This window comes from Gorilla gorilla, chromosome 6 (assembly GCF_029281585.2).
Source record: "Gorilla gorilla gorilla isolate KB3781 chromosome 6, NHGRI_mGorGor1-v2.1_pri, whole genome shotgun sequence".
NCBI classification, from domain to species: Eukaryota; Metazoa; Chordata; class Mammalia; order Primates; family Hominidae; genus Gorilla; species Gorilla gorilla.
In genome coordinates this window covers 34,574,218-34,602,060 of record NC_073230.2, presented here as the reverse complement: position 1 = coordinate 34,602,060, position 27,843 = coordinate 34,574,218, and the positions used below count along the sequence as shown (strand labels likewise).

The 27,843-nt window shown below is 52.5% G+C and overlaps 3 protein-coding genes and 1 long non-coding RNA gene across 6 annotated transcripts; 3 read left to right on the top strand and 1 right to left on the bottom strand.

Annotated features, from left to right (window-relative positions):
• The first annotated feature begins 491 nt into the window (after nt 1-491).
• Nucleotides 492-7,828, top strand: HOXA7 (homeobox A7). 2 transcript variants are annotated; one of them, XM_004045223.4, is made up of 3 exons: nt 492-4,444; nt 4,808-5,395; nt 6,328-7,828. In XM_004045223.4, the coding sequence occupies exons 2-3, from the start codon at nt 5,017-5,019 to the stop codon at nt 6,639-6,641; spliced, it is 693 nt and encodes a 230-aa protein (XP_004045271.1). In that variant the 5' UTR covers nt 492-4,444; nt 4,808-5,016; the 3' UTR covers nt 6,642-7,828. The 2 variants fall into 2 exon arrangements, 1 of the variants encoding a protein (XP_004045271.1); XR_008667192.1 differs by lacking the exons at nt 492-4,444; nt 4,808-5,395 and adding an exon at nt 5,458-5,583 and having other exon boundaries at nt 6,328-6,466.
• LOC134758907 (uncharacterized) lies at nt 5,622-21,230 on the bottom strand. 2 transcript variants are annotated; one of them, XR_010134624.1, is made up of 3 exons: nt 21,054-21,230; nt 9,872-9,978; nt 5,622-9,251 (listed from the first exon to the last, which is right to left on the bottom strand). It is a non-coding gene; the product is annotated as an uncharacterized lncRNA (long non-coding RNA). The 2 variants fall into 2 exon arrangements; XR_010134625.1 differs by lacking the exon at nt 21,054-21,230 and adding an exon at nt 14,197-14,446.
• Nucleotides 13,397-17,478, top strand: HOXA6 (homeobox A6). Its single transcript, XM_004045219.4, has 2 exons — nt 13,397-14,301; nt 15,701-17,478. The coding sequence occupies exons 1-2, from the start codon at nt 13,860-13,862 to the stop codon at nt 15,958-15,960; spliced, it is 702 nt and encodes a 233-aa protein (XP_004045267.1). The 5' UTR covers nt 13,397-13,859; the 3' UTR covers nt 15,961-17,478.
• On the top strand, nt 15,989-20,541 carry HOXA5 (homeobox A5). The gene is made up of 2 exons (XM_004045220.4): nt 15,989-18,552; nt 19,513-20,541. The coding sequence occupies exons 1-2, from the start codon at nt 17,658-17,660 to the stop codon at nt 19,761-19,763; spliced, it is 1,146 nt and encodes a 381-aa protein (XP_004045268.2). The 5' UTR covers nt 15,989-17,657; the 3' UTR covers nt 19,764-20,541.
• Nucleotides 21,231-27,843: the final 6,613 nt, after the last annotated feature.

Genomic DNA, 27,843 nt, shown 5'->3' with positions numbered 1-27,843 from the left:
GTGGATGAGGCGTCCCCTAACCCCCAACCCCACCCCGCCGCCAGGTTGGGACGCCCTCTGTTGTTGCAGACAGAAGGAACTTCAAAGAATAGGCAGTAAGAGTGTGCCATAAAGGCCGGGTCTGCGAACTGTCTGGAATTCGTCCCTTAATGAGTTTACAACTGTCCAGCCCCAATTAGGATGTTCCACCAAAGCCCTTTCATTTGTTCATTTGTTCTGTCTGCCGCCGATAAAGCGGCTGCGGAAACACCTCTTTTATTGGCATTGCCTCCTCTGCAGTAGATTCCGGGCTCCACGCAGACTCCCCAGGACCTAGGCCCATGCCCCTCCTTTGGGAGTGGGGTGCGGTGGGCTAGCCGGCGGCTCCCAAAGCTCAGGCCGGCCGAGGTAGCTGAGGCTGCAGTACCAAACGGCGGCCAGCAGATGGCAGTGTGGCTCCATGCAAGAGGCTTCCGCGCCGCCATCTCCCGCCTCCGCGACCCTTGTGAAGTTCCTAAGATGTCGACTTGACACGAGCCTTTCTGGAATGGGAGCCCCAGATTTTAGTGAACAGCCGCCCTATATTTTCTGGGCTGCTCAAGCCTGGCTAGAAGCCTCGCTGGGAAACAAGGAATCGGCGGGGGCTTGCCCGACCCTCACCGCTTGCGCCTCCCTGACCCCATCCCGGGGGCCCAGTGCTGCCGGGCTGCAGCTGTCCAGGCGGCCGCGGGGCTGCAGCTCCAGGCGCGGGCGCGGCTCCAGGGTCACCGTCCTCAGCTGGGACAGGCCTGACACAGCCAAGCGCCAGAGAGCCCCGGCTGACTGGCGGACACAGGAGCAACGCCTGCAGCCCCAGAACTTGATGACCGCCCAGAGGGTGTGCACAGTGCGTGCCGAGGGCTCACACCGTGGCCGCGGGTTCCGCGGCCGCCCAGGAGGCCCCCGAAACCTGCGACCTGGGTCAGGGCCCGGCGAGCCAGAACCCAAGACAGAGCCAGGACCCCGGGACTCGGCTGGCTTGAATCGAGACAATAAAATTAGGCGGTGAAAATTGGGCGTAAAGGCAATCTTGGTGTCTGACCACTGTAGGTATAGGGGCCGGGCCGAGTTGGCTGGGAGGAGAATCCTGGGGGACAAACCAGGTACTGCTTTGGTTATTTTTTTAATGTGATGTTTAATATAACAATCACACCGTAGCACCAAAAGTGTCGCACACAGTGTGGAAGCCGCCCGGGCTGTCTCTGGCCGCGGCATGCCCTCCGCTGTACAGGAACCGAGGCTGCTCTGGCGTTCACCCATCAGGAGGCCAGAAGGGAGGGGACCCCAATCCGGGCCCAGCCTCTCCCAGACCCTAGGCGGGGAACACGCTTCGGCCTCCTCTCGGGTGCGCGCATCAACCACGGATGTCGAATGGTTCCAGAGGCAAAACGCAAAAGCAAACAGAGAACCTTTCGAAGGGCCCCGGAGCCCTGTGAACACGCTACACAGTGCATTTATTTGGGTCGTAATAGTCTCCGCCAAGCCCACAAAATGTTTACGACCCGCATCCCAGTGCTTTCACGCTGTAAAACTGGGGACTGGATTTTGGTTGATGTCTCTCCCGGGTGTTCTCTCTTTCCTTTCACACACACACAATATCTCTCCTTCCTCTCTCTCCCTCTCTGTCTCTCTCTCATCTCATATATACATATATATAGATGGATAGATACATAGATAGATACAGATATTACAGACACACGCCTTCATTACATTTCCGTATATAATTTCAAAACGTCTGATTGTAAGAAGGGTTTTATAGCTTCCCTGGGAGTCAACCGTGGATTTGTATTCAAGCCGCAGACAGGGAGCTCAATTTATGTTAACTGCAAATAAATGGTGAAGTCGCAGATCCGTGGATGCAGAGAGAAAGCTCGATTTGTGTAACTACAAATAAATGAAGTCACAGATCGGTGGCGACTGCGTGTCTCCACTGATCACGGAGGCCTCAGGTAGGTGCAGGCCGCCCAGGGTCTCCCAGGCCAGGGTGGACTGTCCAAAGGCTCCTCCCTTGCCCTTGGCAGGCTGGTGGCTGGGAGTCTGCTTTTCCTCTGGGAAGCCTGGGAGTGGCTTCCCCGCAGCGGGCCTTCACCCAGGCAAGACCCCGCACCAACCCAATCTCATTTGTACGCGACAGGGACGAGTTTGTCTTTGCGCCCAGGCTAGGGATCACTCACTCACTGGATAGAGAACAGATGCAGCTGGTGAGAGAGGCAAGGGTGGAAACCTTTAGGAAGCAATTTGCCTGCCACCCAAATCTCTGGAAGGCGCTATTCCCTGCCTAGAGCTGGCTTTACCTTCATAATTGAATTTAAATATTGGTATTTGGTAACAAGAAGCAGAGTGAACACGCTCTGCCAGTAGGTAGGAAGGAAGCTCAGGGACGGCAGTGGAAAATGTCTATCTAAAAATAGCTCTACTGATTAGAAACCCGCCTACTTGTGCCTGCTTCAGGCTGAGGGTCAATGAGTATTTCTGTGAAAATTATCTCACATAACCTAGTGCATTTGTGTCTTTTCAGTCAAATAAGTAGAGAACCAATGAATAGAGAACACACAGTTAAAGAAGCCTTATTGAAAGCCTGATTTTATCCAACCTTTTCGTTTTAAATCAGACCACAGAGGGCAAGAGGGGAGAAAGAAGCCTGGAAACGAAAGAGAGGTTTCGGTGTCCGCGGGACTCGGCCCAGTTGGCTGACTTGGGTCCATAAAGGCCGAAGCCTTGCGGGCAGTATCCGCATCCTCCTTGGCCGGGGCAGAGGGGCAGTGCGTCCTGCCAGAACCTCCTGGACGCGCATCGGGCAAAACCGGAGCAGGAATGAGCCGGTGGCGAGGGCACCCGGCCCTCCCTTGGCGAAGTGCGTTCCTTCCCGCGCTCCCCGAAATCGCTCCCCGCTCGGGCTGTTGGACTGGGCAGGTTCTACTTTAAACACCAGCTCTGTTGGCCCCTCCAGTCGCTTGAGTCTAGACAGACGGCGGCGGCGGGGGCCCTGGTCTTTTCTCTTTGCGTCTTGCTGTGTGTCACCCCAGGAACAATTTATTGGTCTAAAACGGTCTAATTCTGCCTCTTTGATCTCCCAGCCTTCTTGTTTGCTTCATCTTCCTTTAACTTTCTTGGGTTTTTATTTCCTTCCAGAAGGCGATGCGACTGGGATTATTTAGGTCTTTTCTTTTTGTCTTACTCCCTCTATTCTCCATCGGAGACAAGGTATCATCTGATCCGCCATAAAGGCGTCCCCGGATGTTGTCCGTCACTCCACACCCCTACCCCCAGGCTTCCGTGGCCCGGGAGGAGACAGCCCAGCGCCCACCTGCCCCACCAGGCCCCGCCTTGCTACCCAAGCCCCGGTGGTTCGCTGCGCAGGAACTGGGGCTCCGTGGCGTCCCGATCTGAACCCTCCCTCCACCTTTTGTATTCCTGGGACTCCCTGAGAGGGTGCGGTAAACGGGGACGGCCTGGACCCTCTGAAAGTGATGGGAAGTGCTTTGTACACAAGGAACTAAACTCTATAATTTACAGGAGAATTTCCGGGGCAATTCCATTGTGAGGTCGGGTTTATGGTGTGTAATCGAGCTGAGCAGTAAAAGGTGGCCGGGCTTCCAGCGCAGCCGGGCAGTTTATGAGGCGTTTAGGGGAAGGGTTCTCCCCATCATCCTCCACCGAGCGGTGGGCGGCAGGGGCTTCAGCTGGTCCAACATGGTGCAGGGGTCGGAGGCCTGGAAGGTAGGAATTGGAGGCCTGGATGGGAGGGAGTGAGGCCACTGTGCGCTCAGCTCCATGTGAGCTGGTACTTGGATAGGTGAAGCCTCCACAGCTGGGTGGCCTTTAGGGGGTGGTTCCCCCCATTTGTTTCCGGTGTCTTCAAAAGAAAAGGAAGTCCACAGTGGGTTGCAGTCCCTAGACGCCAGAGCCCCCTCTCCAAATCGGCTCTAAAGCATGTATTGTTCCCAGGCACCCCGGCCTACCCCAGAAACCTTCCAGTATTGGGAGTGCCTGGAAGGGTGCAGGCCTGCGATTTCTCCAAGCTGGGGGAAACAGCCCTGGCTCCCCATGCGCCAGAGGGGAACCAGAAGTTGTGGCAAGGACAAAGGAATCTTTAGCAATTTATCGGACTGCTGGAGCCAGCCAGGTGCCCAGGAGCGAAGGCACAGAGCCTGCAGCACTACAGCGTCCGGGAGGAGGGAGGGGAACCCCACGTTAATAAATCTGTTGGCAAATGAGTCTCATTAATAGATAAATATTTCACTGCTTCCTTTAGGGCGGATAAACAGTGTGCCTCCGATTAAGGAAAGGAAGCTGGGAGACGTTGACTTTATTCGAACCACATGGCTCCAGTTTGCGGTGGCAATCTCTCTGCAGCTGCAAGAGATGCTGCGCCTTCCCCGTCTGGATCCGTGTCTAAGTCCGGCCTGTCGCCCACTGGACCTGGGTGAGAGAAGACTTGGGCAGAGTCGATCTGCTCATAGCTGAGTCCTGCCCACAAGGCCACCGCGGGGCAGGCTGTTGCGGGGGACAGAGACCCTTCCAGGGGCTGGGCAGGCGGACAGGAGAGGGATGGGGAGGATCCCAAGCTTGGTCCAGGGCTCACTAGCAGGAGTCGGCGGGGGTGCGGGGTGGGGGGTGCTGCGCGGGGCCGGGCCGCCCGGCGTCCGCAGACCCCAGTGCGGAGGTTGGCCGCCAGCTGGGCGCTCCCGCGGAGCCTCCAGGTCTTTTTCCGCGGGACGCGCCAGGCCCGCCGGGCGCGGGCGGATTCTTTGGCCGCATATTTGAGCCTCTTGCCCTTCCATTCTAGGCGGCTGCGGGCCCCGCGGAGCGAGACCACCTGTGAGGGCTGCTGAGATTGGCGGAGGCGGTCATGTGGGCGGTCACGTGCTGCGGCGAGCTCCGTCCAAAAGAAAATGGGGTTTGGTGTAAATCTGGGGGTGTAATGTTATCATATATCACGCTACCTCGTAAAACCGACACTGAAAGCTGCCGGACAACAAATCACAGGTCAAAATTATGAGTTCTTCGTATTATGTGAACGCGCTTTTTAGCAAATATACGGCGGGAGCTTCTCTGTTCCAAAATGCCGAGCCGACTTCTTGCTCCTTTGCGCCCAACTCACAGAGAAGCGGCTACGGGGCGGGGGCCGGCACCTTCGCCTCGACCGTTCCGGGCTTATACAATGTCAACAGCCCCCTTTATCAGAGCCCCTTTGCGTCCGGCTACGGCCTGGGCGCCGACGCCTACGGCAACCTGCCCTGCGCCTCCTACGACCAAAACATCCCCGGGCTGTGCAGTGACCTCGCCAAAGGCGCCTGCGACAAGGCGGACGAGGGCGCGCTGCATGGCGCGGCTGAGGCCAATTTCCGCATCTACCCCTGGATGCGGTCTTCAGGTAGGCGCAGTCGCTAGGCGGGCCGGGCTGGCGGAGCGGGGAGCGCGGCGCTGGGGAGCGCGGAGCGCGGGGCGCGAGGCCGGAAGAGCGGAGCCAGGCTGTTGCGAGCCGGTAGCCCCGTGACTCCCGGCGCAGCCTTTCTGGTTTTAATTAGAGCGGAGGCGCCATTGCGTGGAGCCCATAGCATTGTATGTAAATGAGGCTCATAAAACTTTTTATGGCCCAATTAATGGGTTCGATCCTCGTAAATTTATTTAACTCCATTTGTCTTGGAATTTTAACATTAAGTTTGTTCGCTATTCTGTCTCTCTTTCTCCCTCCTCTGTCACCCTCCTTCCCTTTCTTCTTCTCTCTCTCCTCATTTTCCTTGCTGCCTGACATTTCTTTCTCAAAAGCTAGGAGAGCCAAGCCCTCCAGGGCCTCTCACCCGACCCTGTGCCAGGGTCCATTTCAAGATGGGGGCGAGGGAATGAGGACAGAGGGTCGGGGTGCCCTAGGAAGGTCCTGGGGATGAGGGCTCAGGCTGCTGAGAAGAGTCGCCCACTTGCCTAGCAAGGCAGGGGAATGGCCGGGCTCATCTTTGAATGGCAAAAGTGCAGCGTTTCCCACTTGCTCACACTCTATATTTACAGTTTTCCTTTGTCAGAGGAAGCAGGACATTGTGGAAGCTTAGCCGGCTGGAAAGGTCGGTTGTAAAGTTGAGATTCTGTGCCTTTGCTCATTACAGAGCTGCCTGCGCGTCTGGCACTGCAGTTGGGGTCTTTCCCTAACACTCCCCCTCCTCCCCTAGCTCAGTTCGGGGCCTGGGGCAGAGGGGGATGCTCGCTGGGGACTAGGCCAGGAGGAAGGTGCGGGCTCTGGGACAGCAGCCTAACGAGTGCCCTGTCTACTTGTCTGTCCTTGTGTTCATGTGTCTGCATGTCTGTTCTCAGGACCTGACAGGAAGCGGGGCCGCCAGACCTACACGCGCTACCAGACGCTGGAGCTGGAGAAGGAGTTCCACTTCAACCGCTACCTGACGCGGCGCCGCCGCATTGAAATCGCCCACGCGCTCTGCCTCACCGAGCGCCAGATTAAGATCTGGTTCCAGAACCGCCGCATGAAGTGGAAGAAAGAGCATAAGGACGAAGGTCCGACTGCCGCCGCAGCTCCCGAGGGCGCCGTGCCCTCTGCCGCCGCCACTGCTGCCGCGGACAAGGCCGACGAGGAGGACGATGATGAAGAAGAGGAAGACGAGGAGGAATGAGGGGCCGATCCGGGGCCGTCGCTGCACCGGACAGTCGGAAAAGCGTCTTTAAGAGACTCACTGGTTTTACTTACAAAAATGGGAAAAATAAAAGAAAATGTAAAAAACAAAAACAAAAAAGCAACCCAGTCCCCAACCTGCACTCTACCCACCCCCATCACCTACTCCAGCTCCCAACTTTTGTGGACTGAGCGGCCGCAGAGACTGGGTCGCCTTGGATTCCCTCTGCCTCCGAGGACCCCAAAAGACACCCCCAACCCCAGGCCAGCCGGCCCTGCTCTGGCGCGGCCAAAATACTACCTAGCACAGGCCTCTGCTCGAGGCACCCCCAAACTACCTATGTATCCAGCCCCAGAGGGCCTCCATTCCCAGGAAGTCCCTATGTATCCCAACACTGGCAGACACCCAGCACCACCCTCCCAGACCCGCAAGAAAGTGAATCTCACTACTACCTACTCCCCTAAAACTACCTATTTTGTGCTGGATGGCTTGCCTGCTACCTAGTGCCGACTGCTCCCAGGCAAGTCCCCTGCTGCTTACAGCCCGCAGCTTTTGGGGTCCCTGAGGTTGCCCTGAGAATGTGCTGAAGTCCAGGATCAGGGTATTGGCATCTATTTAAATCGAAAAATAATATATTTATTCCAAAAAGCATCCTAAGTGCTTGCACCCTAGAATCAATCCCTCCTTCTCTGGCTTGGCACCCACAGCTCAGGCCCATCAACCCCCACTTCTGGAGGGGAATGTTCCTGAGCTGGCTGCAGATCTGTGGGTTAGCTTCTGCTTAGCAGGACTGTGGAGATGCTCCCAGCTTCGCTGTCCTTTCCTCTGGCTCCTGTATCTTACTGTTCAGCTGTGTTAAATATGTATGCCCTGACGTTTCCTATAATAGCAGATACTGTATATTTGAACAAGATTTTTTTTGATCATTTCTATAGTCTTGGAGTTCATTTGTAAGGCAGTGTCTTGACTTGGAAAGGATGTGTTAATGGGGTGACTTTGTAGCATGGTATGTTGTCTTGAGTTAACTGTAGTGGGTGGGGAGGTCCAATGCCCTCCGCAATGCCCTTCATCTCCTGTGTTGTCCTGTACCCTGCTCAGCTCCATCCTGGGGTTCAGGGAAGGCACACTTCCCAGCCCAGTTGTGTTTTATGTAACCGAAAATAAAGATGCTTGGTGACAAAGAAAAATGTGGACTGCCTTATCCAGAGGGGACTGGGAAAGGGGAGGTGAGCATGGCTGGAGGGCAGGGGGCAGTGGGGAAGCAAAAGTGGGGTGGCTGTCTTTGTGATGGTCCAAGTGTTGGGTACCCATGTATTGGTGTCATGTATCTTTTTAATGTATTTTTATGTGTGTATTTGTATGAGTATGTGCTTATTTTTCTGTGTATGTATTTCTGTGTGTGTGTTTTTACCTAATTCCACAATTGTATATATTTTGGTGTCCATAATTGGGTGCATGTGTTTTTGTGTGTCCATAATTGCATGTCATTCTGTGCCCACAATAGAGTGTATGCCCTTCCCTGTGTGCATAATTGTATATGTGCTTTTATCCGTGTAGAGATGTTTGTCTGGTTTTTGCGTGTGCACTAACATCTTCTAGATCCCTTGAAAACGGAATCTTCGGTAGATACGTTATATTCTATGAATCTCCCTAAAAACCTCCATCAATTCCATGAGGAAATTTCAAATCCACACTTTCCTCTAAGGCTGAGCAGTGGGCTTGGAAAGGGGCATTACCCAGAGGCTGATTCCGGATTCGCATGCGCCCTGAACCCAGCCCCAGGCTAGGAAATGGGATTTAAGGTCCTCACCCCGCCTGCAGACGAGAAGAGGGGGCCCCAGGGTACGGCACTGCAGTAGGTGGCGCGGGGAGGGGCTAGGACCGCAGACCCCCGCTGGGCTACGCAGCCTGGGCAGGGGCTGGGGCATCTGGATGCGGGGAAGGGGCGAGGGGCGAAGGTCCAGGGGTTGTGCGGGCAGCTCAGAGCATCCTGAGTTCCGCCGGCAAGACCTCGTCTCCAGTCTCCTGCCTGGGTTGGGCCCGCTTCTTATGGCTCTTTTAGTAAAACCTGGCCCAAAAGGGTCTGTAAAACCTGAGGCCCCAAGTCGGGGCGGCCTCGGTGGTAAGATGGCGCCGGTGTAAGAGCTGCCTCCTCTCAGTGATGGGGAAAGGGTCATAAATCCGTTGTTGTTTATGAAAATTTACAACTTTGCAATACAACTTTATGAGTTGTTCGGCCCTTCCATTGGCCGCTGTCGGTCATGTGGATGAGAACCGTGAACATGAACTTTTTTATAATTTCCCTTGCGAGAATAGAGCCGCATTCTTTTGCTCCGCTCCGTCCTGCCTGCTTCGGAGCTCTGCCTTCCAGCCGGGCTCGGCTGTGCTTTGTCCGGAGATGGCGAGCGAAGGGAAGCCCCGGCCAGGCCAGGCCTGGCGGCTCCCGCTGGAGATTGGGCGCGCCCCGTTCCCGGCGCCGCGGCAGCAGCTTTGCAACTCGCAACCTGGCTAATTTCCTGCGTCCTCTGGCACCAGGAAAGAGGACAATTCTTCTCTCGGGCTGCCCAAGCGACAGCTGTCAGAGGGGCAGGAGCTTCTGGGAGCCACCGTCTGAAGGTGAGACATGTGGGGAGGAGATAGGAGCAAAGGTGGTGAGGCGACAGCCGGCGGCGGTAGCGGTGAGAGAGGGCACCCAGGGAGGCTTTAAGAGGGGCATACTCCCCCTTACCCATACTCACTCATTCACACTTGCCCCCATCACACACTACAGCCCACACACGTCACACACACAGGCACACACGCGCGCGCGCGCACACACACACACACACACACACCACTCCCTTTCTCTCCCCTCCCTGGCTCGCCTTGGCAGTAAGTGCCCGCCTTCCTTCGGCCCTCCGTGGCACAGCACCCAGGCACAGGGCAGCATCCCTTGGGTCGTCTCTCTCCCCTTCCCTAGCGACCCCGTGAAGTCCAAAAGGAAGTGGCCCGGCACACTGTGTTCCCCGCCAGCCCTTTGGGTTTGGATTTTTATGTTTTCATTCATGGCCCTATTTGGTTTTGTTGGATTCCCCAACAAGAGGAGACCGTCCTTGACCTGGGAAGGTGGGAAGAGGTGAGGGCAAAGTGCATTAATCCACAGTCATTTTATTAGCATCAGCACAGCACTTTCTACTCCGTGGGAATTGGTTTCAGAGAGAAAGGTAGAAGGGGGAAACAGAAAAACTTACTAATTCAGCCAGAGTTCTCCGCTCGTTGCCGGCTTCCCTTCGCCCAGTTTTTCGATGAGAGAGGCGTCTGAAGCGCTGGGAGGGGGAATAGGTGCGTGGGTGGAATTCTGTGTTGGAGGAGAGGATGGGATTAATTGGGTGTTACTTGGTGGGAAGTTTCGGTGCAGAGGACATAATGCTGTTAGCGCGGGTGGCAGAGTCCCGCAGCTAAGGTTGAAGGAAGGACGCAAACCGAGTCTGGGCGATAGGGGGACCCCCCAATCCACCTTGGCGCAACGGACTGGCGACCGCACTCCCCACCTTCCGCGAGCGGGGAGAGGATGGTGGAGCTGCCCGGGAGGAAGCGCAGAGCGTGCTGCTGGCGGTGGCTTTGCGTAGCGCAGTGGCTCGAACTGTAGCTCGGCCTAAGTGCACATCAGACCAGATTTGCCCCGAGAACTCCTCTGACAGCGACAAGAAAAGAGTCCCAGGTTCTTTTTGTTTGTTTTTTGTTTGGGTTGTTGTTTCCCCAACTTGAGACAATATGTTGGTATGGATTCGATAAATAGGAAGGGGCTGTGGATGTTTGGGACGTTCGCCCGTGCTCTGCGTGCGCTCGGGGCGGATAAAGCGGTGCATTTGCATCCTAGGGCCGCCGCCTTCCTGACTGCGGCTGCCGCGGGCCGATTATTTATTGCGACCGTGCTGGCGCTCGCTGCTGCCACGCCGTGGCCGTCGCCGGGACCGGCGCCAGCTGCAGCCCGCCTCTTGCAGCCTGGCGCGACTGCTGTACTGGCCCCTCAGAGATTTCCCAGCAAGCAGGGTAGAGGGGGACGCAAGGGGACCTGGGGGGCGATCACCCAGAGCCTATATGGCCGGGAAATCTCCCCGCCTCGGCCACCCCTGACAGGAGCTGGACGCCGGTATAGACTCGGGTCCTCCCCCACCCCCACTCCAGCACCATGGAGACTGGTTGCACAGGCCGCCTGGCACGTCATGGCTGCTTCTGTCCAAACTGCGCGTCCCAAGGCGTTCTGGGGGCGCACGCTGGTTCAGGGAACACTCTGGCTTTGGGATTCTGAAATCGGAGAGACTACCTGTAGTCCTGAGGCCTGTAGGCCTGGCTGCTCTGAGGAGGATTGGCTATGGCAAAGAAGGACGGCTTTGGCTCCAGGCGAGGGCTGTGAAGGGCAGAGGCCGCACCTGTGTGCTTTGGGCTCTGGTCTGGGCTAGCGAGCTGGCTGGACCGAGGTGGCCTTCAAGGTTCCACACCTACATACTCCCAGACCACCCTCCAGGCTTGTGGAGGTGGAGCTGTTCAATGGGCAGCCCAGGGCAAGGGCAGACAGTGGGGCCCAGCTCGCCGTCCTGCCCCCCTTGGAGAGAAACTGAAAGGTAAGTCGCTTTCTGCGTGGCTTTGGCAGGGAGGAGAGAGAGCCCTGGGGTGGCCATTCTCACCATCGCAGGAGAGGCCCTTTGGAGGGTCTGGGGTGCCTATTCTTGCCGGAATAGCCCTCTCTCTCTAGAGAGAGAGAGAGAGAGAGAGAGAGAGAGAGAGAGAGAGAGAGAGAGAGAGAGTATCTGGTTGGAGAAATGAATTGGTCAGCTGCCAACATGATATGCACTAGCCTTGGCTAACATGTAAAGATTCCAATGTAATATATATTTTTCCATCTTAGTACCTATAGAAGCTAGAAATATAATGTTTTCTGGCTCTTAGCTGAGAAATCAAATTCTCTTGTTAGCTGGAACAATAATTAGATCGAGAATCCTGGTCAAGGCATGACAAATAATAATAATAGTAAATTGACACCGACCCACCACTATGTGGGACATGGCGGAATGAAAAGGAAATCATAAATGTAAACATTGATTGACATCTCCAAATGGTTATTTTCATTTTAAATAATAACTTGCTTAAAATCACTGTGGTCTGATAATTTTGTTTAAGAAAAAAATAACACAAACATGTTTTTCTTCAAACAGCTATTTTTAAAAGTCCCTTTTAATTTTTTGACTCGAGTTTTCATTTTCACCTATTGAATTCTTTCCCTGAAGTAATGTGTGGGAAATGCCCAATTCTATCCTCTCATTTGAGGCCCTGCTTTATATGCAAAGTAAACCCTTTCCAGGACGGATTGACTGGGGAACAGGCATCCGGCTTCCAGGGGTAGCCCCTATTGCCGGGCTAGCAGCCGCCTTCCAGGAGTGCCTCTTGGGCTCTTTGGAGGTCGACCTTAGGCCAGTCCTTTCCCAATTTTTTCCCTTTGTGGGAGGAGAGTTCAGGAAAAAAATTGAAAAGCAAGGAAGAGACTAAGTCATTACTAGATTCCTACTGGAACACTGCCAATTGCCACCTCCCCACTAAGTCCTGAACCGGGTGAGCCTGCATTGGCCAGGGTTTTACAGATCTTGTAAACAGTCTCCAGAAATCCATCCAAATCACGTCAATAGTCTTTCTTCAACCTCCACAGAATTGAGGATTTTAAAGCTAATTCAAGGGGTTTTACAAGCCCAACAAACACAGTTGTAAAAATGCCATTGGGCTGCTATCACATTTTACAAAACGAGATTGATCCATGTGTTGTAAAAGTCAACTATCTCGAAGGCACACCTCTCAGGCAAGAGTGAGCAGCTCAGGACAGGCTTTTAATGTCCTGTCTGGGGACCGCCAGGCCTGGGACAGCAGTGAAAGCAATTCAGGATTTCTGGAGCTGGTGAGACAACTATTCCCGGTTCCGGAGCGAATGAGGGGCGGCAGCCCTCCCTGCGGTCCCAGGAAGGGCAGTAAAGAGGGCGGCCCCAGGACAGTGCCGGTTGTCGGGCGTCCCGGAAACCGAGCCCATCAATTATCCCGCGGCCTTGGGCCCCGCAGAGCTGCCCTCTGTGCCCAGCTTGGCCAGAGCCTCTGCGTCTTCTGTGCCTCTGGAATGTGGACAGAGAGATTCCACATCTGGATTTTTATCTGCCTCAGCTCTGAGCGGTTCTCGCAGTGGATGCTGAGTCCCCAGGCGCTAGGCAGGGGAGCAGGTCCCTCGGCTGTCTTAGGAGCCCAGTCTCACGGCCACTGCTCTGTCGGTCCTTTCTTGTTGAAACCAGTGGTTTCTGGCCTTTCAATTCCCTGGGTTCAAAGGTGGGATGGGGACGCCCAGCTGGAAGGGGTGCTTTGACACCAGGCAGGCGCGGGCCATTGAGCCCCTTGGGACTCAAACAGGATGTGTATGTGGGAGGAGGGAATGGGTGGGAAGAACCTACGTTTGGCTGAGTCCTGGTTAGCTCGAGGTGATCCTTCAGCTCTGGGCTGCAAGGCCCAGGCCCCTGGTGCTAGCGGAGAAGGAGAGAATGAGGGAGTTCACAGATTCTTAAGGCGCATGAGTGAAGAGCATAGAGTGAAGGCCTGGTTTCTCATGGCCCTTGCTCCAGCTCAAGAACTCGCACCCACGAATAGGGGAGCGCTAGGGGAGGGGCAACTCTGGGCCATGCCTGGAGTGCAGGCCGGCAGGGAGCAAAGCCACCTTTGTCACTGCCCCTCCTGGCGCAGGACCTTCAGGTTTCCTGTTTGGAGGAGGAGGGGCGGGGAACCCGCAAAATTCAATAAAGCAAAAAGGGGAGGAGGAAGGAGGGGACTTGGCGGGGCCTTTGCGGCGGCCCAAGCATTAGTGTCCCTACTGTGGCCTGATCTGCTCGCCCCTGAACGGGCCGTGCCCGCCGCTGGCGTTCGGGAAGAGAGCCGGGCCGGCTAGCTGTGCGCGCCCATTAATCTGCCGGGCGGGCGGCGAGCGGGCGGGCTGGGGGCTGTTTGTAACTTTGCTGCCTCGGTCGCCGCGGTCCCCGGGGAGCGGGCTCCGGCGTTCGCTCCCATTGGCCGCCGCCGCGTCAGCTGGTGCGATTTGCTGCTGTCGCTTTTGGCGTTCGGCCATCCAGAAACAAACCAGTTCGATGACTACTAATAGTTATAGCCAGATGTACTAATACACAACAAATCACAGTCCTGCAGAGGGGCGCGCAAATGAGTTCCTATTTTGTGAATACCACTTTCCCCGGGAGCCTTCCCAGCGGCCAGGACTCCTTCTTGGGCCAGCTGCCCCTCTACCAGGCTGGCTATGACGCGCTGAGGCCCTTCCCGGCCTCGTACGGGGCGTCGAGTCTCCCGGACAAGACGTACACCTCACCTTGTTTCTACCAACAGTCCAACTCGGTCCTGGCCTGCAACCGGGCGTCCTACGAGTACGGGGCCTCGTGTTTCTATTCTGATAAGGACCTCAGTGGCGCCTCGCCCTCGGGCAGTGGCAAGCAGAGGGGCCCCGGGGACTACCTGCACTTTTCTCCCGAGCAGCAGTACAAACCCGACAGCAGCAGCGGGCAGGGCAAAGCACTCCATGACGAAGGCGCCGACCGGAAGTACACGAGCCCGGTTTACCCTTGGATGCAGCGGATGAACTCCTGCGCGGGTAAGACATATCCCAAGACAGTGGAGGGAGAGGGGAAAGGAGGCAGGAAAAGAAAGAAAGAAGGAGGAAACAGAGTAGAAAGAGGAATAGAGAGAAAGAAAGGAGGAAAGAACCAGCAAAGTTTCTTTGGCTTCTTAAAAGAGAAGAAAAAAATCAGTTCCCAATGGGGCTATCAGGCCATGGCAGACGAAGGGCAAGGCCCCAATGTCCATGTAAGGTGACACCTTAGGGGAGGATGGGGGCACTGGCACGTATATGAGACCTGTGACAGGGACAGCCTGAAGAGAGAGAGAGGCTGGTGGGGAGGGACAGCCTGTCCATGCACCCTGGGTACCCTACTCAGCTTCCCAAGCCAGAGGGCCTTTTGCACTGCGTCACTGATAAATACCCTTTGCTTCCCAACCCCTCTCCTTTCTGCCCTTCAGAAACCCGTACAGCGAGGTGGCCATTTGGCCTCTTCCAGTGTCTCCCCAAAGCCTTGGAGGGCCACAGCCCCAGACTCAGGATTTTTTCTCTCTCTCCTCCCTCATCTCCTCCGCCTTCTACTCAACTGCCCACTCTTAGCCAACTTCTGCCCTCTTCTGAGCCCATGCCTGAGCTTCATACACCTGTCTTGGAGGGACCCCCACCACCCTTGGGGATCTTTGGCACCAGATCAGACAGCCCAACACAATCCTACATTGCCAGAAATCCTAGACTCCCTATAGCTCCATCTCTTAGCCTCTGGTTTCCAAGGACTCCACAGGGAATCCCAAAGACTCCTAGGAATTCCCTAGGACAGAGCCTAATGCGGATTGTTAAAATTATAATGTTTTCCATTAACATCCACTTTATCCTTGGGGGAGTTCTGCATTTCTCAGAAGGGTCATATAATTTGGCAGAATGTGTAAAGATTCAAGAGGGCTGACCATTTTTAACTCTTCAAAAAATGTGTTGAGTTCCGACATAGCTGGTCACAGTAGCATCCTCAGAGAGACCACTATGAATTCAGAGTGTATACACTACTTACATGGTTCCACACCACCCACCCCAGACACACACACACACACACACACACACACACACACACACACACACACACCCTGCATCCCCACAAAAACACGACCTGGGCATCCCAAATTAAGAATGCTCATTCTGTTATTTTGCTTGTAATGGTTTTCCTATGAGGCAGATTTTTCAAAAACAATAATGTCTACCCCAAGTCGTTATAGGTGGAAAACATCTCGCTTGGTATGAAATAATCTCCCATTCAGTACGCTTTGGGCCCCAGACATAGTGGGAGAGGCTGGAGTGGAGGCGGGGTGGTTTCTAGTCTGGGTGCCTCTTGTGGGAAGCACTGGGCTGACTGGGTCAACCCTCCAGGCCCTGGCTTACCGGCGCCGGCCGTTTCTGCTCGTAGGTGCTGTGTATGGGAGCCATGGGCGCCGAGGCCGCCAGACCTACACGCGCTACCAGACACTGGAGCTGGAGAAGGAATTCCACTTCAACCGCTACCTGACACGGCGCCGCCGCATCGAGATCGCCAACGCGCTCTGCCTCACCGAGCGCCAGATCAAGATCTGGTTCCAGAACCGCCGCATGAAGTGGAAAAAGGAAAACAAGCTCATCAATTCCACGCAGCCCAGCGGGGAGGACTCAGAGGCAAAGGCGGGCGAGTAGATGCCTGGGCAGGGACCAGGCCAGCGCTGCAACCTCCTTCGGCTTTGCCCCCTTGCCCTCGCCTGTTCCCCAAATTTTCTCCCCGCCTGCTCCCATCTGGGGGCTTCCGCAGCTTCAGGGGAGCCCGGAGCTTTGCAAGCGTCTGTGCATTTATTTCTTACAAAACAAAACAAAACCTCACACACAGCCAATACCAGCGGTGGAGCGGGGCGCACTGCACACACCCAGTCCCGCTCCACAAGGATGCCCAAACCGGCTCCGGAGTTCTGGGGTGCGCCCTGAATGCGTCCGGGGCTCCTGTGCTAGTGTCTCTGAGCTCCCCGACCTCAGGACGCGGGGCTACTGGGGAGGAAAGAGCCCTGGGCCGAGCCCCGTTTCGTGTCTGGGCGTCTCTGCCTAGGTCCCTCGCCAGTAAGTCCCGAAGGGCATCATCAAATCATCTCTGGCCAGTGGAAAGAGGGGGTCTAAGAGCTGGAGCCCAGCCTTGTCGCGGCCTCCCAAGCCGCCTCCCAGAACAGGAAGGAAGCTCGAGGAACAAAGGGGCCCCAACAGAGCCCAGTCTCTCGGTCCCGCGTGTGCAACCGTCAGTGGAAGAGAAGCAGCCTCAGCCGAGGCGAGTTAACCTGGGCGCGGGTGGAACATTATAGCCCGGGGAGCCCCTGGGCTCCCTCAGGCTCCCGGCTCCGGATTCCCGCTCCCAGCCTCCGATAGCGCCCGCGTCGCCGCCACAGCAGCGTTCAGGACCCAACGAGGGGCCCAGGGCCATGGGAGCCGCCAGAGTCCTGGCTTCCAGACGTGCCAGGGGCGCCTGCAACGCCGGGCCTCCAGCGGGGAGACTCCACTTGCCTCTCAGCTATATTTGTGATTTACTTGAGTCTTTCGGAGCCGTGGAAAATAACTACAGAGATACTAGGCACTGCCAAGGAATGCTTCCATTATCGCCCTCATTTTACTCCTGGAGGTCTAAGCAAGACCCCAGTAACCCGCCCCACGGATCCCCAGACCCCAAGCAGCCTCTGTGGCTGCAGGGAGCCTGGGCCCACTCACTGGGTTCAAGGAGAACCCTCCAACTTGGGGCCCGGCTGGCTCGAGGAACCGGACCCTGTGATGAAGATTTTCCAGGCTGGATACGTAAGCAAATCAAATCGCAAACTAATGACACGAAAACCATATTCACACGAAAGAAAAATCGACTACGGTTATAAAAGTGTATGGAATTTGACCTCGCCTTGGAGAAACACTATACAAAAGCTATCTTTAATAGACGCCTGTCATTTAAGAGCGGCAGGGACACTGTCCCTCATGCGCTCGCAAAAACAGAGCCGTAATTGTAGCTGCTGCTGCTGCGGGCAGGATTTATTTCTCCCATTGGCTAAATGGCTTTCCCCCTTCCCCGAAGGTGATATCTGTATTTTCAAAATTCAGAGCTGCTGGCAGGACGGTCAGTACCGACCCCAACCTCGACACAAAAATAAGAGGGGCTGCAAAACGGGGGAAATAAAGTTGTTGTAAATAAAATGCAAGTCACCACCTCCCCCCAATCCTCTGCATCCTCGCCGGGCGCGCGATCGGCAGCTGACGGCCTAACAATTGGTACATCCTAATGGAACTGCGAGGGAAATGCAATAATTTTGCCATAATGGGCTGTAACCTCAATTCGACCCCGGCCCTTGCAGCCCCCGGTCGGAAGCTGGGCGATGAGCCCTGCCTCCAGCGGGTGGCGCTCGAGTCCGGCTGAACGGCGGCAACTGGCGGCGGGCACGCGCCCGGGGCGCGCGCGCCACCCCTCTCGCCTCCACCCAACTCCCCCATTAGTGCACGAGTTTACCTCTAGAGGTCATCAGGCAGGATTTACGACTGGACAACAAAAGCACGTGATTCGAAGTCGTACCCCATATTTGGGTGCCTACGTAGGAGAGAACCAAGTACATGTCCCAGTCATTTCCATAATTCATCATAAATTGTGCAAGGGTGCTATAGACGCACAAACGACCGCGAGCCACAAATCAAGCACACATATCAAAAAACAAATGAGCTCTTATTTTGTAAACTCATTTTGCGGTCGCTATCCAAATGGCCCGGACTACCAGTTGCATAATTATGGAGATCATAGTTCCGTGAGCGAGCAATTCAGGGACTCGGCGAGCATGCACTCCGGCAGGTACGGCTACGGCTACAATGGCATGGATCTCAGCGTCGGCCGCTCGGGCTCCGGCCACTTTGGCTCCGGAGAGCGCGCCCGCAGCTACGCTGCCAGCGCCAGCGCGGCGCCCGCCGAGCCCAGGTACAGCCAGCCGGCCACGTCCACGCACTCGCCTCCGCCCGATCCGCTGCCCTGCTCCGCCGTGGCCCCCTCTCCCGGCAGCGACAGCCACCACGGCGGGAAAAACTCCCTGAGCAACTCCAGCGGCGCCTCGGCCAACGCCGGCAGCACCCACATCAGCAGCAGAGAGGGGGTTGGCACGGCGTCCGGAGCCGAGGAGGACGCCCCTGCCAGCAGCGAGCAGGCGAGTGCGCAGAGCGAGCCGAGCCCGGCGCCGCCAGCCCAACCCCAGATCTACCCCTGGATGCGCAAGCTGCACATAAGTCATGGTAAAGCCAGCCTTTTTCTAAATCCACGCGACCGCGGGGACGCGGCTCTCGGTCCCCCCTCTCTCCTCTGCCGCCCTCTCCCAGTCTCTCTTGGTCTCATTTCTCCCAGCCCTGCGGAGCTCTCCTTGCCGTTCTCCCTCCCCTGCCTTCCTCCTTCCTCCTCTTCTTTGCGAGCACCCTGCGCTCACAAATAGTGGGGGAAATGGGCGTTCGCTGGGACAGTTTAGACGTTGGAAGGGGGAGGAAGCAAAAAACCCCTCTAGAACCCCACGCCTTGGGACGCGCTCCCGGGTCAGGCCAGCCGAGCAAGGCGCAGAGAGGTAGAGGATGGCAGTAGCAGCCGTGAATCGGGCTTGTCACGGCGGATAATTTATGAGGAGGGCTACGCTGGGGAAACAGCGTTACTAATTACAGCCCCCGAAAAGGGGCTTGGGGGAAAGAATCGAGGCGAGAGCCTGCAGGATTCTGAATTCTGGGGGCAGGAGGGAGACAGAAGGAAAGGGAAGAAAAAGAAAACAGGCTCCCCAACCCTGCAGGCTGGAAACGGGAGGCGGCTCTCGGGGCTGGAACTTTGAGGGAGGGTGACCCGAAGGCCACTTGGGCGCTCAGGAAAGGGCCTTGCTTCCTGGGTTTCTGTGCGGTGGGCAGCCTGGGAGGGCTGTGCCTCCCGATCGGGGCGCCCGGGGCAGGGCGGAGAGGGCAGGAGAGGGGCTACGGAAAGCCGGAGTCCGCCGGGACACGGCCCCAGCCTCAGATGGGCAGATTGTTCCCAGGGTCCAAATCGTATTGTTTTCTTTCTAGAAAGGAAGAGGGAAGGAAATTCGGGAGGGGTGTGCGGGCTGGTAGGCAGAACTTGTTGAGCTTTTCGCCTGGGTTCCCTGCTCAGGACCCAAGCTTGTCCCCCTGGCGGACTTTGGAAGACAGGAGTTGGTGGCTAAATCGCTGACTTTTCTATTGCAGACAACATAGGCGGCCCGGAAGGCAAAAGGGCCCGGACGGCCTACACGCGCTACCAGACCCTGGAGCTGGAGAAGGAGTTCCACTTCAACCGTTACCTGACCCGCAGAAGGAGGATTGAAATAGCACATGCTCTTTGCCTCTCCGAGAGACAAATTAAAATCTGGTTCCAAAACCGGAGAATGAAGTGGAAAAAAGATAATAAGCTGAAAAGCATGAGCATGGCCGCGGCAGGAGGGGCCTTCCGTCCCTGAGTATCCGAGCGTTTAAAGTACTGAGCAGTATTAGCGGATCCCGCGTAGTGTCAGTACTAAGGTGACTTTCTGAAACTCCCTTGTGTTCCTTCTGTGAAGAAGCCCTGTTCTCGTTGCCCTAATTCATCTTTTAATCATGAGCCTGTTTATTGCCATTATAGCGCCTGTATAAGTAGATCTGCTTTCTGTTCATCTCTTTGTCCTGAATGGCTTTGTCTTGAAAAAAAAAAAAATAGATGTTTTAACTTATTTATATGAAGCAAGCTGTGTTACTTGAAGTAACTATAACAAAAAAAGAAAAGAGAAAAAAACACACAAAAAGTCCCCCTTCAATCTCGTTTAGTGCCAATGTTGTGTGTTGCACTCAAGTTGTTTAACTGTGCATGTGCGTGGAAGTGTTCCTGTCTCAATAGCTCCAAGCTGTTAAAGATATTTTTATTCAAACTACCTATATTCCTTGTGTAATTAATGCTGTTGTAGAGGTGACTTGATGAGACACAACTTGTTCGACGTGTAGTGACTAGTGACTCTGTGATGAAAACTGTGACTCCAAGCGGTGTGTCCCTGCGTGCCTTTGTAGGACCCTTTGCACGAACTCTGGAAGTGGCTCTTATAAGCGCAGCTTCAGTGATGTATGTTTTTGTGAACAAAGTTACAAATATTGTCCAAGTCTGGCTGTTTTAAGCAAACTGTGATCAGCTTTTTTTTTTTTTTTTGTATTTGTTTTTAAGGAAAAAATACTGACTGGAACAAAAAATAAACTTTCTATTGTAAGTTCTCTTGGTCTGGTTTGTGCCAAATAGTGAGCGGCTCTGTCTGCTTTTCTGTCTGTCTGTGCAGTCTTGGAAGCTGTTGGGTCTGAGGCTACCTGAGCAGATGACCTGTGCAGGGAGACCTCATACCAACACTGTCCCATCGCTTCCCTACCTCTGACCCATTACAAAGTTCAGGGCAGAAGGTGGAAAAAGCTGTAGGCTGTTCCAAAGCCCCAGGCCACCCTGTCCATCTCTGAGGAAACCAAGTTAACTTGCTGGGTACAAAAAGGAGAGAAAGAGCAAGAAAAAAGGAGAAAAAGCCCAGGGCTTTGTTAGCCGCCCTCAGGCCACACAGATCCTGCCTCTTTCCTAAGGCTGTCCTAGGCCTCCACTTGCTGAAGAAGCTGCTATGTCTGTCTGTGGACCCCAAACCCTCTGCCCTTAACCCATCCCAGCACCCCTTCCCCACTCTTCACCCGGGACCCAGTTGGCTTCTTTTGCTACAATTAATTTGCTACAAATTGAAGGTACTTACCCCATCCTAGCTCGATTGGGAAACTCCTCAAGAGCAGCTAAAGCGCAACTAGAGATTTGCACATTTACCGACTGCTTACACTGATGCCGTCTTTCCTTTTAAAAGTTATAAAACAGTAAACTTTATAAGCCCCAGTTCCGGCTATATGACATTTGGGTGCCAAATGAATAGGGTTTTGTCTATGAATTAGATCGTAAAATCATCCATAGCACAGACAGATCGGCTCACTGGCTATAAAACGTCACGTGGGGCCATTAAAGTAAGTTTTATGGTTTTGGGGAGTTGACATCCAACATTATATACCACATAACATATAATCTCACTAACGCTGGACTCCATTTGACTCTTTTGCAGGCTACGTGTGCCGCCTGGCCATTCAAACTGTCAATTTTAGGTCCAGAAGTGTCCAAACCACAAGTTCTCAAAACTCTCTGAAAAATGGCTCCCTCCGAGTTAAGGTAAGCTCGCCTCCTGAGCGCTTTCAAGTTTATTTGTACTTGGGAAACTTTCTCTCTCTCTCTCTCTCTCTCTGGTTCAATAACTCAGGCTGGCTCTGAATTCGAAAAGGCAGAGCAAACTTTCCCTCTGCCCAAAAGAGCAGCGCGAGGAGCCAACTCTGCGGAGGCAGCAGAGTGAGCAGCGCCTGTGGCCGCGCCGCATCCCCAGGCCTAACTTTAATTGCAGCACAACCGCGGATGTTAATGACTTCCGCTGCTCCCGCCGGCGTGCAAAAAGATGATTTTTGTGTGCGAATGGGCCTGTGTGTGGGGACCTGGCAGGGCCGCACCCCCAGTCCCCCGCGCAATTGCTGGGCCGGCCGGGGCCAGCTCCTGGGGGTCGCGGAGCCCTGGGGTGGGGGCTGGGAGACAGTGGGGCGCCGGCCGCGGGCGCCGAGGGCCGCGCTGCGCTCAGGAGTTTGAAAAAAAGGCCGGGGCAGGGCCGAGGCGGACTCTGGCGGGATTCCTTACGGGGCTGTGGCAATATGTCTTCGCGGGCCGGGGTCATTTGGCAGGGCTGAATTGAGGCGGCGGCCTTCGGGGCCGGGTTTCAGGCTAGCTCGCGAGAGCGGGAGGGTGGCAGAGGCCGGCGAGGCTGGGGCTGCACCTCCAGGCTAGGCCCCCGGGTTGCAAGGTGGATCCTGGGCTGCTAGCGCCCACTGGACGCTGAGGACCAAGGATCCCCACCCTGGTGTGGGGGGGTGTTCAGCACCCCCTCCCCCGCACCCGGGACCAGGCCCTGAACCCTGTTTGCCTGCATGTTTTTTTTATTTCGGCGGGACTGTTCTCAGCCGCTTGTGAGTCTGAAGCAATAAACTTTATGGCCGGATTTAACTTTAGTCTTTGAATCCCCAGGCTAATTGAAAGGGGTTAAAGCGCTTTCTTTTCTTCCGCTTTGCCTTTCTTCTCCCTCTCTTCTTTCCTTTTCCTCTCCTTCTTTGTAGAATTAAAAACATCTACGCACAGGACCCTCAGAAGGCAACTTAGGCGGCCCCCTGGATAACATTAAGATTGGAGAAATTCACTCCCCTTCAACATAGAGGCGAATTCTCTGTTCCAAACTGTGCTCTAAAGTTTTGGGGGAAATTGAGGTGTCTTCAATGCCCAACTTAAAAGTCCCCAGAGCCATTAGGTTGTTTTTCCTGACACATCATAAACGGTAGTTTAGGGAAGAAATTGGTCCTTTGTCAGTAGGAGATTTCCGCCTTTCTTTTGTTAGTTGCTCTTTCTGTTTGATCCCAGGAAATTTACATAATCTATGATTTCCAGAACAGTCTCCAAAATTGCACCAATGGGTGAAGTAAGGTGAAATAAGTTTATCCTGGGTACAATTCCATATTGGCCCCAGTCACCCTTTCTGGCCCCAACCCCCCATATTCTTCAATGGCAAAACCCAAGCTCAGTGACTGGGGACTGTGGCCTGTCCTGGGATCTTTTTCTGGATGGGTACCCACAAGGGACCCAGTAGATTTCCTCCAATCCTATTTTAGGAATTAAGCCAAATTCTCCTACTGCATTCAGAAATGAAACAAAAAATAGGATCTGCTTTTCTCCTTAGGAGCTGGGCAGTTTTCAGCAAGTATTAATTGGTAAAGATACCTATGAAGTGCTTAAAGTGAAAAAATTGAAAGTATAGATTTGGAATTTCAATAAACTTATTGTGCAGAGGCCACCTACACTCAACATAAGTCCAACAGATGTCCCTAAAGTCAGAGGTCCAGAAAGCAAAACCTAGAAAGTTTTTTTGAAAAATCAAAACCCTCCCACAAGTGCTACTTCTCATGAATAGTGGCAAGGTGAAGAATCCTGAAGTCATTGTGTGTAACCCATTAAAGTAAACATTGGTATTTCAGCATTCAAGAAGATATGTCCACATCTTAGTGGGAACAAGGATATAAACTCTACATGGGTATGGGTTCTCTTTTATAATGTTATGTGTCTGTGAGAATACTGGATTCCTTGTTTTGCTGCTCTGCATTTTGGGCTCCTTATTGGAAAATATTAGGTTATGGTTCCATTTTAGTTACTCATTTGGTGATCTTGCTTGAGTGATTTCTTGGTGATTGAAATTAGAAAAAAAAAAAAAGAGTGACGGGGATTCTGCCAGTTTAGTTTGAGTTACTTACACAGAAAATATCCACACTACTTCATGGCCATATTCCACCCTGGGGTGTGGGAATGAGCAGAAAGCCTGTTGAAGTCATATCCAGCACCACAGAACATAGAGAATCTTTCCAAGGAATGAGAAAAATTACAGGCTGTAAATATTGTCAGCTTGCTTATTTCTGTCTGTTTTAATCTTCACAAAACTTAAGTAGAATTTAAGAGAGCAGGCAAACCCACATGGCCACATGGAATTAAAATGACTTTAAAAATACATCATGCAGTCAGACCAATGTGTTACTGGAAGTTTTTTTCTTTCTTCCTATTTTCATAGGAAGCATAATAAAGACGATGGCTGGTTTTCTGCTCATTCTGTAGATAAGTTATTTCTTTTGTGGATTCTTTTGGGTTGTTCTTGCAGAGGAACTTACTAAGAAAAAATATGTCTGTCACTGAGGGCTTTATGAAGACATCCAGCCTCAGCCGGTGGCAGAAGTGCGTGTCTGTGCTCCTCCTCAGCGGCAATGTGCGGGGGCTCGTTTGTTCCCACAAGCTGAAGAGACAATATTTCTGAACTATAAATACAACAGGAAGCTTCTGGTCACACTTACTTAGTGGTTTGTTAGGGTTTCCATGGTCTAATTTCACAACATTATGCCAAGATTCCCTTTCTCCTGCTCTTTCCCCTGCTTCATTGTTGGCGGCTCTGGGAGAGCAAGACAGAATTTCCCACCAAAAAACAGAGTCCTGTTCATTTGTTGAGATTCTGAGAGTATTATATCGAAATAATTAGTGAGTGGAAAGCAAATCACATCTTAAAAGATAGGCAATTAAAGAGGAAAACAATCCTTTTAGCTTAAAAGATGCCCTTCTCAGCCTCTCCCCTGCCTTGGCTGGGGGTCTGTCCATGGCTTGCCCACCATGGAGAGTACAGAGAGCATTGTGGGCTCCCTCCCTTTGGTTTCTGAGGAGGAGTTTCCTTCTAGTCAATGGCAAAACTATAAACGGGGCTCCCAGGCAGGGCTGAGGGGGTCAGCCTAAGCTCCCACCCAAGTAGGGGAGGGGATCCACAGCCCCAGCCATTCTAAGCCCCAGAACTTGAAGGTCTGCCCAGGTTTGTTTTGTTTGTTGTTGTTCACAAATAAATTTGTTCTCCCACCAGGTCCCCTCCCCACAAACCAGTCTTTTCAATAATAATATTTGTTATGAAGGTTATTAGATAATTATTGCGATTTTGTGAAGCAGCCCTTGCTGGAGGTGAAGTCTGTCATCGCCTAACAAATGACACCCGCGCAGTTCACTGCCGGGTTAAGTAAATGCAGAAAAGATAAATCTGCACACCCTAGGAATCGCCAGCAGAGCACGCTTTAGTACAAGTTCACAGTCAACTCACCCGCTTGGGCCAGCTCTCCCAACAATTAGGGCTGCGTCTTTAGTTTTAAATAAAGGGAAAAAGTGTCTCCACCTCCCATTGCCTGCTTTCCCCCATCTTCTCTTTTCTTTCACTTTTTGCAAGATTCTCCCATTCTGCTCCAAATTTTCCTTGTAAAATAGAATCACGAGTGATTTCAAGTTAATCTAGTTCCTAGGTGCTAACAAAGAGGTCATAGGCTGATTTAACAAAAAGTACAGTCACAAACACACAAAAATATCCATTTCACCCTCTAATTTCAAATGGCAGTGGCAGAAGCAGGGCATCCTGAGATGCTGGGGGGCCCCTTCCCCCTGAAAGAAGAGGCTCGGCTTTGTGTATCTTTGTGGTTAGTGCGTTACAACTGCAGGTCAAAAAGTTGAGGGTCAAAAGTTTACATTGTGCAGTGCTCTTAGTCATCTGCCCAGACAGAGTTTGATGTCAATGTTAGAGCTGTGATCTTGACTATCAGCACAAAAGATAAAATGGCTCAGAGTGACGCGTGTATCATGGTATGGACTCCAGGTGAACCCTAGTGGTTGAATGACCTCAATTACGGAGGAAAGGATAGAAAATTCCTCTTTTCAAGAGTAATACATGCTGTATTTCATCTTGAATTATCGCTCCCATTCTGAGGGAATAGCAGCAGGTAAATAGGCATAGATTACTGAAACATCAACACCTTAGGTGTTGGAGAACCAGGAGTCTGTGGGTTTGTCACAAAATAAAAATGCTAAAAACTCATCTGTGGAGCTTTAAAAACTAATGTCACAAGTTTCCAATATTTCATTATGCCTTCAAAGGCAACAGAATGGTGCAGGAAACCTCCTTTATTTGAAAAGAGGGATTTTGATTGGCCGGTTTTTTGTCTTTTTAGTACACACGATGACCCCTAAAGTGTGTAAGAATAAATGCAAACACAGGCACTTCTTGCAAAATATAATCTTTGCAGTTTTCAAACATAGAATATGCTTTTTCTGAAACTACAGTCCGCTGAATGCAAAGCGTTCTGAGATCTGAGAAGGGGAAGGAAGGAAGTGGAAACCCTCCTGAAAGACACAGAATTCTCCCTTCACCCCTTCCACCACCACCGCCAGTGACAAAATGCTTACTGGTGCCATGAAAATGTTCCTGTTTGGAAATTTTTTTAATGTTTATTATTAAATCACAATTGAATGTGAGAGAAATGCTACAAGCTATAAGTGAATAACTAGACTGTAGGGAATGCAGAAGGGTGAAATCCACAAATACCAGGCTACTCTGTAAGACCACCAGGACAGAATAGAATATTTTCTATTCTTCAGAATGTACTTTTTAATAATACACATGGAATTAAAAAAAATCCAAGGAGAAGATAAAGCAACCTAAGGAGAAGGGTGGGAGAGCAGAAAAGAAAGAGAATAGTGTATTAAGGAAGCCGACTAGAACCATGCCTCATGTGTGAGTTGCAACTGAAGAGCTAAACAATATTTTATTTTTCATGCATCTAGAATGGCTTTAAGTGTTGGTGCTGTAAGAATCTATTTTCCAGAGGACATATTTCCCTTTTCTATGAATTGACCTTCAAGGGATCAGTATAGGAAAACAGAGAAGAGAAAAGTGAAATATTTTCCCTAGGTTTTTCTTTTTTAACTTTGGAGATAATTCATCTACTCAGAATGTGGACTCTTGCAGGAATGTTTAAGATCATCCCAATATATTTTGGTTGATTGGATTTAATGGTGCCAGGTATGTTCAGTGGTAAAGTAAATATTTTCCAAACACTGCCTTCATGGAAGTAATCAGGGTGCTTCTGTGCAATGTGTAAAGTTTTCACTCTGGCCAAGAGCTTGAAGCCAAATGGGGGTTTGCCAGATGAAACAGAAGAAAGGAAACAACTGTGGTGATTGCTGTTGCAGCAGTGAACATTTCACCACATTTGGGCTAGTGAAATGAAGAAAACTGAAACCCCTCGATGAGTCGAGAAGACAATTATGTGTCTCTTTGGGAAAAACCTTTTTATTGTGCTTTTTGGTTAAAAACATGTGACACACCTTATAGACATGTCAGCTTCAAAAACCATAGATACCTCTTAGCTAGTCTTCAAAGTAAAAGAAAAGGGTACTTGCAGAATTTATTGCTTTTAGTGTGCTTGCTTTATCTGGAGGATTTTGAACCTCAGGCTTCTCAAACAATCCCAGTTAAAATTCATGTGTAATCCCAATATGAATATCAGTCCTCATCCCTGTGTTGTGTGCATTATTTTAAACTACTACAAGAAAATTACCCCCAAAGAATTAATTGGTCAAATGGCTGGTGAAGTGTTGTTCCTCTCAAATCTTGTGTCTAGTGTAGGTGGTGGGGGAAGCCTTCAAATGCCACCATCAGGCGTTTTGAAATTCTGCCATTCCACTGTTCAGCTCCAGAGACATGCATCAGATAGAGAACAGTCTGGGGGACTCTCGCTCTAAAGAACAAAGGACAAATACAGTCAATACATTCCATAACGTTTACATTTCCTTTGGCTTTTCCCCTTGGTTTTTCCTGAGAAGGAGTGACCTGGGCAAAGCACCCTGCTCTCTAAAAGACACTGTATAGACCTTTTAGAAGCGCAAAGTCCAAGGCCGAGGTGAACTTCAGGTCAGTGCGTCTAACAAATATGAAAATGTCGGCTAGTGAAGGGCGCGCCTTGTGATTTAACAAAGACTGTCAATGTGTAAGATTAATAAGAAACAAAATGCACACGGTGTCACTGTTCGGTCACTTTGAAACTTGGGACAGGGTTGCATTCAAGAGGGAA

Bases quoted from the DNA above. Each gene is read 5' to 3' on its own strand.
- HOXA6 (XM_004045219.4), top strand. From the start codon at position 13,860: ATGAGTTCCTATTTTGTGAATACCACTTTCCCCGGGAGCCTTCCCAGC. The intron at 14,302-15,700 runs GTAAGACATATC...TTCTGCTCGTAG, and splicing joins GCGGATGAACTCCTGCGCGG to GTGCTGTGTATGGGAGCCAT.
- HOXA5 (XM_004045220.4), top strand. From the start codon at position 17,658: ATGAGCCCTGCCTCCAGCGGGTGGCGCTCGAGTCCGGCTGAACGGCGG. The intron at 18,553-19,512 runs GTAAAGCCAGCC...TTTCTATTGCAG, and splicing joins CAAGCTGCACATAAGTCATG to ACAACATAGGCGGCCCGGAA.
- HOXA7 (XM_004045223.4), top strand. From the start codon at position 5,017: ATGAGTTCTTCGTATTATGTGAACGCGCTTTTTAGCAAATATACGGCG. The intron at 5,396-6,327 runs GTAGGCGCAGTC...GTCTGTTCTCAG, and splicing joins CCCCTGGATGCGGTCTTCAG to GACCTGACAGGAAGCGGGGC.